This window comes from Chiloscyllium plagiosum, unplaced genomic scaffold (genome assembly GCF_037043375.1).
Source record: "Chiloscyllium plagiosum isolate Xiang-an unplaced genomic scaffold, Cpla_swu_hap1 HiC_scaffold_12, whole genome shotgun sequence".
NCBI lineage: Eukaryota > Metazoa > Chordata > Chondrichthyes > Orectolobiformes > Hemiscylliidae > Chiloscyllium > Chiloscyllium plagiosum.
Window position 1 is genome coordinate 87150011 of NW_028270150.1, and position 14703 is coordinate 87164713.

At 40.4% G+C, this 14703-nt stretch overlaps 1 protein-coding gene across 1 annotated transcript in view; it reads left to right on the top strand.

The window, feature by feature from the left end:
- The window catches only part of LOC122554954 (calcium-binding protein 39), a 75988-nt gene that overhangs the window by 15515 nt on the left and 45770 nt on the right, over positions 1–14703 (top strand). The window contains exon 2 of the mRNA XM_043700421.2: positions 8458–8594. Coding sequence (XP_043556356.1) covers positions 8487–8594 — 108 coding nt within the window. The 5' untranslated portion in view covers positions 8458–8486. The remainder of the gene's footprint in view (positions 1–8457; positions 8595–14703) is intronic.

The window sequence follows — 14703 nt, forward strand, 5'->3', positions numbered from 1 at the left end:
AATGTAAATTTTAAGGAGGGCTTCCGTTTTATTGCTTTTGTTATGATTGGTTTTTACTTAGGTACTTTTTACATTTAAATTTATTTTTACATTTTATATTCAAGCTATTTCATACCCATCTCCTGCTTCTAAAGGAAATTCTTTTCATCTGAAGAATTATCAGCTAATTCTTGGTTTTCTGCATTGTGATCTTTGGGATGTCCTTTGTTCAATATTAAACTGACTATTGCTTCAACGTCTGCCTTATTTGAACTGTTCTGTGTCATTGCATCTGAACACTTTCATAATAGTGGTATATAATACTTTGAAAAAAATCAAAATTCAAATTCCTTAAAACAAGTAAAAGCTTTATTTCATTCTTTAGTCTCATCATAGTAGCAGGGTGTGTGGATAAAGAAACTGATTATGAACAGTGTTGGATTTTCCATATCTTTAAAAGCAGGTGATGGACAATTGGTATTATCGCTAGAAGAATAATCCAGAGATCCAGGTGATGTTCTGGGGATCTCAGTTCAAATCCCATCATGGCAGATGGTGGAATTTGAATTGAATAATAATCTGGAAATAAGAGTCTAATGATGACCATGAATCTGTGGAATTCGCTACTCTAAAGTGTGGTGGATGCTGGGACAGTGAGTAAATTTAATAGGGAGTTAGATAGATTTTTAAAATTGGTAATGGGTTGAAGGATTACGGGGCGAAGACCGGAAAATAGGGGTGAGGGCATATCAGCCATGATTGAATGGCAGAGCAGACTCGATGGGCCAAATGACGACAGAATTCTGCTCCTATATCTTATGAACTGATGTTGTTGATTATCAGCAAAAAAAAAACACCTGGTTTATTAATGTCCTTTAGGGAAGGAAGCTGCCGTTCATACCTGGTCTGACTTACAGGTCGCTCCAGACCACACAGCAATATGGTTGACTCGTAACTGTCCTGTAGGCAATTGGGAATGGGCAATAAATGCTGGCCCAGCCTGTGACCACCCCCCTTCCCAATCCCAACCTTTCTGTGAATTAATTTAAATTGAGTACAAAATTTACAATGAAAATATTAAACTTTTATGTTCACAAACCTATCATGTTTCAGATTTTGGTCACCATACAAAAAACAAGGAATGAATTGAGCTTCAAAAATACTCATTTGTAATCACCTGCTTAAAAACAATTTTAAAAAGATGACCACTCTTGAAGGGAAATAGTTCATTTTCACTTCTCACCAGCCCTAGTAACAATTGTTTCGCTCTTGAACACCACCCACAACCACTAATGCGATGCATTTGCTATCTTTGCTTGTTGCCAATCCTCTATGACACATCCATATCTTTTTTTCAGGGTTAGTGGTGAATCATATCGCCTGGTTTTCCTATCAGATTGTTTGTTTCAACTGTCTTCTCATGAATTATCTTAACTGCAATGAAGTTAATTTTTAAATGTCACATTGGTGTCCATATTTGATAAAGTACATTTGAATCATTTCAAAGAATATTGCTTTGATCTGCATGATGTTCTATGAATTCTGTGATATGATAAAACATTTCTAACATTCTTTCTGTAACATTCGTACTGAGTCAATTTTGAATTTTTAACCATTGAAGTCGCTCCAGTTATGAGAAAGTATTCCTTCACCTAAATTAATTTACATTCCTTGCTTTATAAGAAAAGTCTGGCACTAAATATTACTTTAATAAAAAGAGAAATCAAAAGCTAAGTAATACAACATTATGGAATGTCTGATTTAAACCCTTTCCTTCCAGATAGAGGGCAATATCTAAAATCCAAGTAGTACTAAGAGAATAGCAGGACATGGAGTCAATAGATGTGAAGCTGGAAAAGCACAGCAAGTCAGATAACATCTGAGGAGCAGGAAAGTCAACGTTTCAGGTCCTAACCCTTCATCAGGACTGGAGAGGGGCAGGGCGACCCAAAATATATAGAGGGAGGGGATGGGGCTGGGGAAAGTTGGGTGGATGCAGGTAGGAGGTTGTTGTGAATTAAAATTCAAATCCCTACTATGTGGAAACAGGTCCTTTGGCCCAACAAGTCCACACTGACCCTCCGAAGAGTATCCACTCAGACCCATTCCTTTACATTTATCCCCGACTCATGCACCTGACCTATACATCCCTGAACACACTATATGGGCAATTTAGTAGGGCCAATTCACCTAATCTGCAAATCTTTCAACTGTGGGAGGAAACTGGAGCACCCAGAGGAAACACACGCAAACACTGAGAGAATCTGCAAACTCCACACAGACAGTCGCCCGAGGCAGGAATCGAAACAGGGTCCCTGGTGCTGTGAGGCATGCTGCCCTGGTGGGAAGGGTGGAGGGGGTAGGTGAGTAGCAAGGTGGACAGGTCAGGGAGGTGAGGAAGAGAGGTGGTGCTAGATGTGGGTAAGGCTGGGGAAGGAGGGATTTTGAAACTGGTAAAGTTGATGTTAAGGCCATTGGGCATTGAGCTTCCCAGGTGAAAAATAAGGTGATGTTCCTCCAGTTTCCATTTGGCCTCACTGACAGTGGAGGTGGCCAAGGATGGAGATGTTACCAGGGGAGTGGAAGGGGAATTAAAATGGATGGCAACTGAAAGATCGGGTTGGTTGATGTATGCAGATCTGACAGAGATTCACCTGCACTTCATCCAATCTCATCTATTGCATTGTTGCTCCTGACGTGGTCACCTTTATATCGGGGAGACTAAATGCAGATTTGGGGACTGGTTTGCAGAGCATCTGCACTCTGCACCCATCAACCAACCCAACCTTCCAGTTGCCACCCATTTTGTCACAGGCCAAATGGAAACTGGAGGAACCACACCTTTATGTTCCACCTGGGAAGCTTACAGCCCAATGGCTTCAAAATTGACTTCACCAGCTTTAAGATAGCCCCAACCCTCTTCCTCGCCTCCCTGATCTAACCTAACCTGTCCATCATCTTATTGACCTGTCCCCTCCACCCTTCCGCTGACTATTCACAACACTCCCCTTCCTGCATCCACCCATCACCATCTCACCTACCTTTCCCTCAGTCCCACCCTGATTCCTTCATATATGTATGGGTTCCCTCCCCCCTCCCCAGTCCTGACGAAGGGTTTCGGCCCGGAAGATTGACTTTCCTGCTCCTTGGATGCTGTCTGACCTGCTGTGCTTTTCCAGCCTCACATCTATTGACTCTGGCATCTGCAGTCCTCAGTGTCTCCAACAGAACATAGACATCTTGACAAGAGACATTATGAGCAATGCAACTTGCTGGAATATGAGAATGTTTGCCTCTGTCCTCTTGAGTACAGCATGAATTCCCCATTGAACAGCAGTTTTACCTTTAGGAACACTTTGCAGAATTTCAACAACAGCTGAACTATGGATATGAAGGCACATGATCTAATATCTGGCCTCACAGTAATAGCTTAAAGTGTCAAAAATATGAGTTTACCTTACTAGCTACGTAGAGTCATAGAGATGTACAGCACGGAAACAGACCCTTCGGTCCTACTAGTCTATGCCGACTAGATATCTTAACCTAATCTAGTTCCATTTGGCAGAACTTGGCCCATATCCCTTTAAACCCTTCATATTCATCGACTCATCCAGATACCTTTTTGAATGTTGTAACTATACCAGCCTCCACCACTTCCTCTAGCAGCTCATTCCATACACGTACCACCCTCTGCGTAAAAAGAAAGTTGCCCCTTAGGTCTCTTTGATATCTTTCCTCTCTCACCCTAAACTTAATGCCCTCTAGTTCTGGACTCCCCACCCCAGGGAAAAGACCTTGACTATGTATCCTATCCATGCCCCTCATGATTTTATAAACCCATATAATATCACCCATCGGCCTCGGACGCTCTAGGGAAAACAGCCCCAGCCTAGTTAGCCTCTCCCTATAGCTCAAACCCGCCAACCCTGGCAACATCCTTGAAATTCCTTTCTGAACCCTTTCAAGTTTCACACATCCTTCTGATAGGCATTTTTGTTTTTGCATGGAAAGGAAACAATGACTAATCAGCACCTTTGTCAAGCACACAATGTTTCAAGTGTTTATCAACACTTGAAACATTGGGCTATACCTGTACTGGCAGTTTGAAAGCCAGCTGTGCCTCATCTCTCATCTCAGCATTTTATTGATAAGATTGTTACGTTCCTTGCCATTCCCTTTCTAATGAGGAGAAAGTGAGATCTGCAGATGCTGGAGATCAGAGCTGAAAATGTGTTGCTGGAAAAGCGCAGCAGGTCAGGCAGCATCCAGGGAACAGGAGAATCGACATTTCGGGCATAAGCCCTTCTTCAGGAATGAGGAAAGTTTGTCCTGCAGGCTAAGATAAAAGGTAGGGAGGAGGGACTTGGGGGAGGGGCGTCGGAAATGTGATGGGGAAATACATTCCCTTTCTAATGACCTGTCACACATCTTGAAAGAATGGCTGCCTTTTGGACTAAAAGCTCTTGCTTTTTCTCTGTTTGAGAGCATGTGATTTCAAGTGAGACATAATAGCATTTCTATGACAATGCATTACAATTTATTTTAAAAAAACTGTTAGAATGCTTTTGAAATGCATGAACCCAATACTCTTTCAAGTCTGTCCCTTCAAGGGCTATCCATTGCATTATTAGGATGAGTTGTAATGAACATTTTTGTGTCCCTTCTGAGAGTTGAATTCTGTGATTAATTCTGATGTTCCCCTTTGTAAAGATCACTTATTTTTGGGATTGTGTGGATGAGAAAAGGGATGGAGATGCTGCATTTAAACAGGGAAACTGGAAGATATTGCAGTATTGAACCTAGTTACTGGAACATATTGCGATTTATATCTACAATGTTGCCTTATCAAAACAGAAGGGAGAGAATGCTGAACTCGTTGGCTTTATGCACGTATTCAGGACAATTTTGACTAGAGTTAGTCCTTGGTTTTCTTTTAAAGTTGGCCATTCTTGTGGGATTAGAAGGCTCAGAATGGTAAACCATTTGATTGGTTCTTGGAAAAGTAATTACATCCCTGTATTTGGAGAAACACCTAGTTTGCAAGGAGAAAGCACCTCAATCTCTTGCTACTCTCTTAAGTGGAAAAGTTACAAAAAATCTCAGAGCTATTCTCATTCACCATTTTGCCATAAAATGCTCTCTGTAAATTGCCCATTGAAAGGATAAAGAGAACACATACTTTAAGATACTGAAAGGAGCAGATTCTTAACCAATGAATGAAAGACAACATTGTTATGTAAACAACCTCATCTCATAACAAAGAATCCTAAGGACGTGAAAGAAAAAACATATTGATGCCTGTGATCAGAACTGCCGCTTTTTGGTTTTCTACTCCGTACAATACCTATATCATGATGTTGAGGTGCCGGTGTTTGACTGGGGTGGACAAAATTAAAAATCAGACAACACCAGGTTAGAGTCCAACAGGTGTATTTGGAAGCACTAGCTTTTGAAGCGCTGCGTCTTCATCAGGTGGTTGTGGAGCAGAATCATAAGACACAGAATTTATAGCAGCGGGATTGCAGTGTCGTGGAATGTAGTATTAAACAGGTTTAGCTTAAGTCTTTCACCTTTTTAGAATGATCCTGTTAGTTTCAGTTCCTTCATATGTAAATTCCAGAACTTTTTTTAAAGTTACATTCTCAAGATAGCTTTAACAATAGATGCCATCTCGGCTCACCTAATGCATCGAAGGTGTGAAGTTAAGGTCTGACTGTGTCCCAATGTTCAAACTGGTTTTATTTCTAGAGTGGAATTTACAGTCCTACAGAGATTTATACAGTTTTTGAGCAAAATAAAATGTAATTCTGCAAGTACAAATTCACCCCACAAACTTTTATGTATGTGTGCGTGCAGGGGAGACAGAGTGTGAGCATGTGGGTGTGCGTATGTGAAGATGTGGGCACCTGGGACGTAGGATAAAATGGCTGAAGGAGCTGCACAAAATGGCTTCTGCATTGTTAAATTTCACTGAACCAGACAAAAACAAGAAACCACAGACTGATGAAGATCTGAACCCCCAGGGGGTGTCTCGGTTCCCTGATCGGTCAATAAACATACCTGTAAACAACTCTTTGTCAATCACACAGGCAATTGTTTATTCTTTGGTACGGCTGGGTTGGTAGACTCTGATCAGCCTGGAAGTATGAGTACTCCTAGACCATCAAAAGAATCTGATGACTTAGAGTTTGCATAGGGTTTATATACATTGTTCATAGTCAGACATGGAGCATGATTGTGTGATTGATAAAGAGTCATTTACAGGTGTGTTTATTGACCAATTGCAGCACCGAGAGGACCCTCCCTGCTGGGTTCAGGTCTTCATGTGGGGGGGTGGGATGTGTGTGAAAGAGTGTAATTGGGTATACGTCTGAGTGGGTGTGTGTGTGTGCGTGCGTGTGTGTGTGAGAGAGAGAGAGACAGACAGACTCTGCTTGGCCAGCTTGCATTGTTGTCTGTTCTGAAGTCCGCCTTGAAGGATGGTCCCTTGTGAGTTCCAACATGCCACAGTGAGAAAGTGTAATGATCTCCTCAGGAGACCGGTTACCCTTTGTTGTCCAGTACTTTCTGGGAGCTGAAAAACTACGTCATGTTCTTCGCAGCCAACAACACGTTATTGATGAGGATGAGCATCTCGCCAAGATCTTCCCCACGCCTCCAAATCTTGTCTTTAAACAACCACCAAACCTCAGACAGATCATTGTTCGCAGCAGACTTCCCGGCCTTCAGGACATCACCCTACAACCCAGTCACGGCAGACGCTGCAAGACATGTCGGTGTCAACTTGGATACCACCCTTACACGTGGGGACACCTCCCACCATGTATGCGGCAGGTACTCGTGTGACTTGGCCAATGTTGTCTATCTCATATGCTGCAGGCGGGGATGCCCTGAGGCATGGTACATTGGGGAAACCAAGCAGAGGCTACAGTAGCGAATGAATGGACACTGCACAACAATAACAAGCCAGGAGTGTTCCCTTCCAGTTAGAGAATACTTCAGCGGTCCGGGACACACTGTCTCGGACCTTCGGGTGACCATCGTCCAAGATAGACTTCAAGATAGGCAACAACGCAGAGTGGCTGAGCAGAGGCTGATAGCCAAGTTCAGTACCTGTGGGGATGGCCTCAACTGCTACAGGTGACCCCACTGCACTATACACACTCACACACGCAAGCGTGCACACAAGTTCTCTTACAGACCCACACACTTACACAGACCCTCTCTCATACACTCACACTTGGACCCCCCCCCATATTCACACCGACACACGCACCCTCTCACAGACTTATACCCCATTACAGGCACACACACATGTGCACGCACTCTCACAGACACTTGCAGTCACTCGGTCTCCTCTGCACGCACACGTACCTAAGTTTGTGGGGTGAATTTATACTTGCGGAATTACATTTTAATTTGCTCAAAACTGCATAAATCCATGTCCGATTCTGTAAATCCCACTTTAGAAATAGAATCAGACTGACCTAACATTGGGACACAGTCAGACCTTAACTTCATACCTTCGATGCATTATGTGAGCTGAGATGGCATCTATTGTTAAAGCTATCTTGAGAATGTAACTTTAAAAATGTTCTGGGATTTACATATGAAGGAATCAAAACTAACATCATTCTAAAAGGTGAAAGACTTAAACTCACCTTGTTTAATATTGCATTCCATGACACTGCAATTCTGTTGCTTTCAATTCTGTGTTATGATTCTGCTCCACAACCACCTGATGAAGAAGCAGTGCTTCAAAAACTAGTGCTTCCAAATAAATCTGTTGGACTATAACCTGGTGTTGTCTGATTTTTAACTATATCATGTACCTTTGCATGTGTTTGTGTCTGTATGGGATTTTTATAAAAGGGATACAGTTTAAGTCATAGACTTTAAAGTTAGCAAATCAGGTTTCTTTCTTGCCATTGATTTAAAACAGTTTGATTAGAATAAATACCTCTTATCTTCTTGACAAACAAATGTTTGCATATTTTCTTAGCCTGAATTAGACAGGTAGAATTGGGCAATTTGGAGGTTTACTTAGTTTCACATCACTGCAGACTCTAGTAATAGTGAGACTTGATTCCAGCGTATTACCTCAGTGAGTGGTGATGCCTTCTACAGGTCTGCATTAGCATATTTCTGGTAGTTCTTGCATAACTTTCATAACTTAGATGATTGAAGTCATTAGTTGGGGCTAAAGAATGGGAGGTTTTAATTAGCTAACTGATCCATTGGCTTGAAGACCATATTTTGCAATGAGTATATGACGCAGAAGTAAGACAATTTCAATAGGTGTTGAGAAAGGATAAATTCTAATTACGTGTGTGTAATTTTAAAGTTGCTTCTTGGTGCATATGATCTTAATCACAGTCTGCAGTTTATGGAAACTACTGATAATAAAATCTTGGCTTATGAAATACTATAAAATGTGACACTGATTTGTTTCTTACTTTTCAATTTGTTTATTTGCAGGTGAACCGGGGAAAATTAAGCAAACAAAAATGCCACTGTTCAAATCACACAAAAGTCCAGCAGACATTGTGAAGAATCTCAAAGAGAATATGGCAATGCTGGAGAAGCAGGATATTTCCGACAAAAAGGCTGAAAAGGTATGCAATGTTGCTTGAAAAGGTGTTGTCCTGTGGGAGTAATGTTGTTCTATGCATGAGTGAAAAAACAAGAGTTGTGTACTTGAAAGCTGACAAAAGAAATTTTCCAGTATCCTTGTCATGTCATTATCAAAGTACCAATATTCTAGAATTGAATAATTAGGCATGTTTTTATGTCGGGTTTTAAAATATTTTGTTCAGGTTTCATGGAAGAAAAGAACTTGCACTATATAGTGCTTTTCCAGCGAGTTGCTTTAAATATGAGCAAATAAGGCAACCATATATCAAGTTAATAAATGACTGGCTATTAAGTTTTTTTGGTCATCACTAACGTCTGATATGTCAAAAATAGCTGAATATTTAAACAAGTCTACATTGTAATTCTGCACTTTGCAGACCTGCCGTCCTCACTTTCTCCTAGACTGTAATCCAAACCAGTCAAGTCTGTTGTCTCTGTATTCAATCTTGAAAATTGCAGGTATTGGTCATAGCTGCCTTAGTCCCAGAGGACCATTACACTATGCTCTCATTAGAGAGAGTTGGTGATTAGTTAGACCTGAGGGTGAGAGGCAAGGTTGACAAGGTAGGAGTTTCATGGTGATCTTAACCCTCATTTTGCAACACAAGCCAGTAATTCAGTCAACTGAACTAATCAACTCGCATTGCCACTATTGTGACTCTGAGAGGAGTGCAATGGAAATTGAGTCCCAGTATTCCATGAACTGTACCACGATATACATGTCTTAATTAATCCTCGAAGTGGCACATTATTTAACTTTATTGCTATTACCTAGACCAAAACAACTTTCACCAGGTTTCTATAATCAACACAAAAATAACTTTTGTTAAGAACAAACTTAATCTTTAAACAAATTCTTTAAACAAGTGCCAAAATCAGTTAATACCTAAGCTACTGTGTCCTCCTTAATTCTTACACATTCATACACTGCATAAGACACGGCTTTGCAGATATATTGTTGGTGATAAAATAAGGGTAGAATGAGTTGATCTCTCAGTTCCTCTGATTTCTTGTTGAGGAAATCAACTTGTCCTCTGTGATGAAAGACCCACTACTCGGGTGGAAGGTCAGTTAGATCTTTGGATCGTGTCAACAGTTCTGCATTTGTTTAGAGTTTGAGATTGGGATTACTGATGTATGAAATTTTCTGTCTTGCTATTCTTGTAAAATTGTGTATCTGAACATGATTGTTTTGGCTCATGAAGGTCAAAAGGACCTAAAATTACATGTCACTTTTCAGCTATACTGCTAACCACGTATTGTCCTCTTTTATTCAGATAATTGAAACTAATTTCACATTTTACTTTTAGCATTTGAAGTGATATCTATGGATGCATTTTTTTTGAAGATCTAATCAATTTTTATTACATGAAATTTGGGGAATTTATTTTTGTTCCTTACTGATAATTCAGTGATTGACTTCTGAAATTCCATCCTTGTTCAACAAAAACTGAAAATCAGTTGCTTTGGTCCTTTATACAGGCCGAGATATTAATAATATTAACAGACTGTGTGAAGATAAAAATTCAGTTCTTCGAACTGATTGTGCATTGAGTTCCTATTCTTGTCAGACCCGGTTCCCAGCAGCAGGTTCAAGAACTATATTTGAATGCATTGTGTACATCCCTTTCTCAACCTGCCTTTTGCTTGAGAAATTTTCTCAGGGGGAATTTAAAATGGTGATGAAAGTTACTTTGAAACGGTGGGGCCAGGGAGTCATCTATTCTTGTGTACTGTTGGTTCTGATACTTCCATTCTCATGTTATAAGAAAATTGTGAAATAGTTGTGCCTTTTAAACTAATGGGACCGGAATCCCGTTACATCCAATACATGGAAGGAAAGTTCGCGTTCTACAAAGAATGGTCCAAAGTCTTCAATTGCGTTGAAACAACATGTGTTATAGCAGAATTGACAGGTATCTAAGGAACAGCTCCTACATTTCCCAGACTTTTAGGCTAGTATATTTCTATCTATTTTAAATTCAAAATCTTTCGGTTAGTTTTCCTTCAATCAGCTGTTGCTGGCATTTTAAATATTGATTCACTGGCTTGTTTTTAGGTGGGACAACAACTTTTTCTAGATCATTTTAAGTACTGAGACTAATGTCCTGTCAAAGGGGTAAATGAACCTAAACATGAATGGGTGCAGTTAACTGAGTAGTTCCTTTGTAGATCTGTTAACGTGAATTATTAACTTAATTAGTAGAATTAGATGGCTTTTGTTAATGACTTCTGTAATTATATGGAATAAAAATAAAGATATTTTGCAGTCTTTCAATGTGCAAAATTTTCCATGAAGAGAATTAATTGTATATGAAGTTTCTCTTAAAACGTAGTCCTCAAGTTCTGAAACTAGCAAAGCACTTGTGGATGCAGAAAATCTGAAATAAAAACTTAAGTGCAGGAGACAATCATCATCCATGGAGAGAGAAACAGAGTTAATGTTTCAGGTTGATTCCATCCACACCCCCCCCCCCCCCCCCCCCCCCCAACCCAAACCACCACCACACAGCTGAAAGACTGTAGTAAAGGTGGCAGAAAGACGTCATAATACATGGAAGGAACAGGCTGGGTATCAAAATGATTTATTAGCTGCAGTATGTTCCGAGTATATTTAACCATATAAACAGCAACAAAAGGATTTGTTTGAATAACAGAATATGACAACTGAAAAACAACAGGTTGCAGTAAAATCATTGTATTCACAAATTCAGTTTGAAATGTTTCGTCATTTGTAATTTTAAAAACTGTTTTCCAGAGAATAAATCCTAAACCTCTACACTACTGAATTGTGCACGACTGGTAATTTTAATGGGAACCTGTGTATGTAATCACAAAGGTTTTGCCACCAAATTTGTCTTCTGTCAAGTAGAAATTGACTTGGACTAAGTCAGTGAAATAACAATATTTAGCTTCCTGTTAGGTGACTAAATGTGAAGGAAACCCTAAGTTGTGGCATCACGTGATAAATCTGAAGATTTGCATTTGTACATTGTGTGGATTTGGGTATTCTGTCTGATTGATACAACTGGGTGGCTTGTGAGACCATTGCAGACAGCAAAGTGGCTGATTTTTAACTGTTGAGGGCCTGGATTCAATCATAGGCTAGATGTTTAAGAATGAGAGTTGATGCCTGCAGAGTGGCAACATAGCCTCCTGTCTGCTGTGCAATGTTATATGTTGCCTCTGCAACTAATGCTGCTTGTTAGAGTCATACAGTCAGAGATGTACAGCATGGAAACAGACCCTTCGGTCCAACTCATCCATGCCGACCAGTAATCCTCACCTAATTTAGTCCCATTTTTCAGCACGTGGCCCATATCCCTCTAAACCCTACTTATTCAAATACCCATCCAGATGCCTTTTAAATGCTGTAATTGTACCAGCCTCCACTGTTTCCTCTGGCAGCTCGTGTTACACGCACCATCCTTTGCATAAAAAAGTTGCCCCTTAGGCCCTTTTTATATCTTTCCCTTCTCACCCTCAACCTATGCCCTCTAGTTCTGGACTCCCCCATCCCAGGGAAAAGACTTTGTCTATTTATCCTATCCATACCTCTCATAAATTTATAAACCTCTATAAGGTCACCCCTCAGCCTCCGATGCTCCAGGGAAAACAGCTCCAGCCTATTCAGCCTCTTCCTATAGCTCAAATCCTCCAACCCTGGCAGCATCCTTGTAAATCATTTCTGAACCCTTTCAAGTTTCATAACATCCGGTAGGAAGGAGACCAGGACTGCATGCAATATTCCAATAGTGACCTAACCAGTGTCCTGTACTTTGTGGTAGTTAAATGTGGTTAGTGTCAATGGCTGTGTTGGGACAGATGGGGATGGAATCGATGGAAGCATTGATGGATCATAAGTGCTGGAAGATGACGTATGAGTCACCAATGCCAAAAGGTTGAAGAGAAGTAACTTAGCTTTCGTGATGCTATTAACAGCTTGGAATACTTGTGCCTCTCTGAGAAGAAACCATGTCGCTTCATCTCTGCTTTAAATCGTTCCCCCCCCCAAAAAAAAAACATTATGTAGACTCCTCCACATCTACTATTTAAAGACCCATCATAATCTCAAATTTTGTAGAAGTCACAGGTTGACTGCTTTTGGAGGAAGGGTAATTACAGTTTCTTTCAAAGGAGTAAAGCTAAGATTGGGAAGTAGAATATTTAGCAAAACAATGGCTTTTTAAGAAGACAGTTACAGGGGTGTTTGGCGGAGTCAATCCTTCCCTCAATCTGATGCCTTTTTGGACACAAAATAGTGAATCAGTATGTGGATGTATCTCCTAGAGAAGGTGCAAAACATGATCTATTCTTGATAGATAAGGGAGGGCAGGTGACTGGGATACCACTTGGGGATAGTGACCATAATTTTATTAGTCTTAAAACAGTGATGATAAAGGATAGGCCAGATCTAAAAGTTGAAGTTCTAAATTGGAGGAAGGCCAATTTTGACAGTATTAGGCAAAACTTTCAAAAGTTGGCTGGTGGCGATGTTCACAGTTGAAGGGACGGCTGGTAAATGGGAAACCTTCAAATATGAGATAATGAGAGTCCAGAGAGAGTATGTTCCTATTAGGGTGAAAGACAAGGATGGTAGGTATAGGGAATGCTGGATGATAAGAGAAATTGAGGTTTTGATTAAGAAAAAGAAGGAACCATATGTCAGGTATAGACAGCAGAGGTCGAGTGAATCCTTCAAGGAGAATAAAGACAGGGGTGGATGTAAGAGGAAAATCAGGAGGCAAAAAGGGGATATGAGATATCTTTGGCAAATAGGGTTAAGGAGAATCCAAAGGGATTTTACAAATATATTAAGGACAAAAGCATAATTTTGGAGAGAATAGGACCCCTCAAATATAAGCAAGGCAGCCTATATCCCTCTGGAACTGCAGAGAATGGGGGAGATACTAAAAAAGTATTTTGCACCAGTGTTTATTGTGGAGAAGGACATGGAAAATACAGAATGTGGGGAAATAGATAATGACATCTTGAAAAAAAATTCCATATTATAGAGGAAGAGGTGCTGGATGTTATAAAATGCATAAAGGTGGATAAATTCCCAACCTAGAGATGTACAGCACAGAAGCAGACCCTTCACTCCAACTCGTCCATGCTGACAAGATATCCTAGCCTTCTCTATTCCCATTTGCCAACGCTTGGCCAATATCCCTCGAAACCCTTCCTATTCATATTCTCATCCAGATGCCTTTTTAAATGCTGTACTTTTCCCTGAGTATTGGAGGCTGAGGGGTGACCTTGAGGTTTGAAAATCATGAGGGTCATGGATAGGATAAATAGACAAGGTCTTTTCCCTGGACTCCTTTGTGGGGGATTCTAGAACTAGAGGGCAAAGGTTTAGGATGAGAGGGGAAAGATTTTTTAAAGGGACCTAATGGGCAACTTTTTCATGCAGAGGGTGATGCATGTGTAGAATGAGCTGACAGAGGAAGTGATGGAGGTGGGTACAATTGTAATATTTAAAAGACATCTGGATGAGTATATGAATAGTAATGGTTTAGAGGGATATGGGCCAAGTGCTAGCAAATGGGATTAGATTAGGTTAGGATATCTGGTCAGCATGGATCTCTGACTCTATGTCTATAATTAATTAGCTCCTCACACTTGGCATCAAAAGAGGGAAAGACAGGAGGAGGACATCAAAGAATGTCATCTGTAACAAAGAAGTTTCATGCGATATATGTCTGATCCTGGAGTCTTCTATAACTTGCCAGTAGAGTGACAGAAATGACAATACTTGAAGTTAGATTTGCCAGGGAATAAATGACATAATATTCAGAAGATCAGGCAGCATCAGTGAAGAAAGAATGGTGTTTCTCTGCAAATGCTAGCTTAATCTTCCCACCATTTTCAGTTCTTTTTACTTTAACTTTTCAGCATCTACTATATTTTGCCAGTGAATTGTGAAACTTGTGTACCCCAACTTCTATGACTATATGGTGTGCATCACAAAGATTAGTGACAGGGATCAGAGGATGCAAGAACGCCATTGAGCAATGATGACTGAAGCAGCGCAGATCTTTAGTGGAACAATGGATTCAACAATTTTGTGTTGGGCTAAGTGACAAG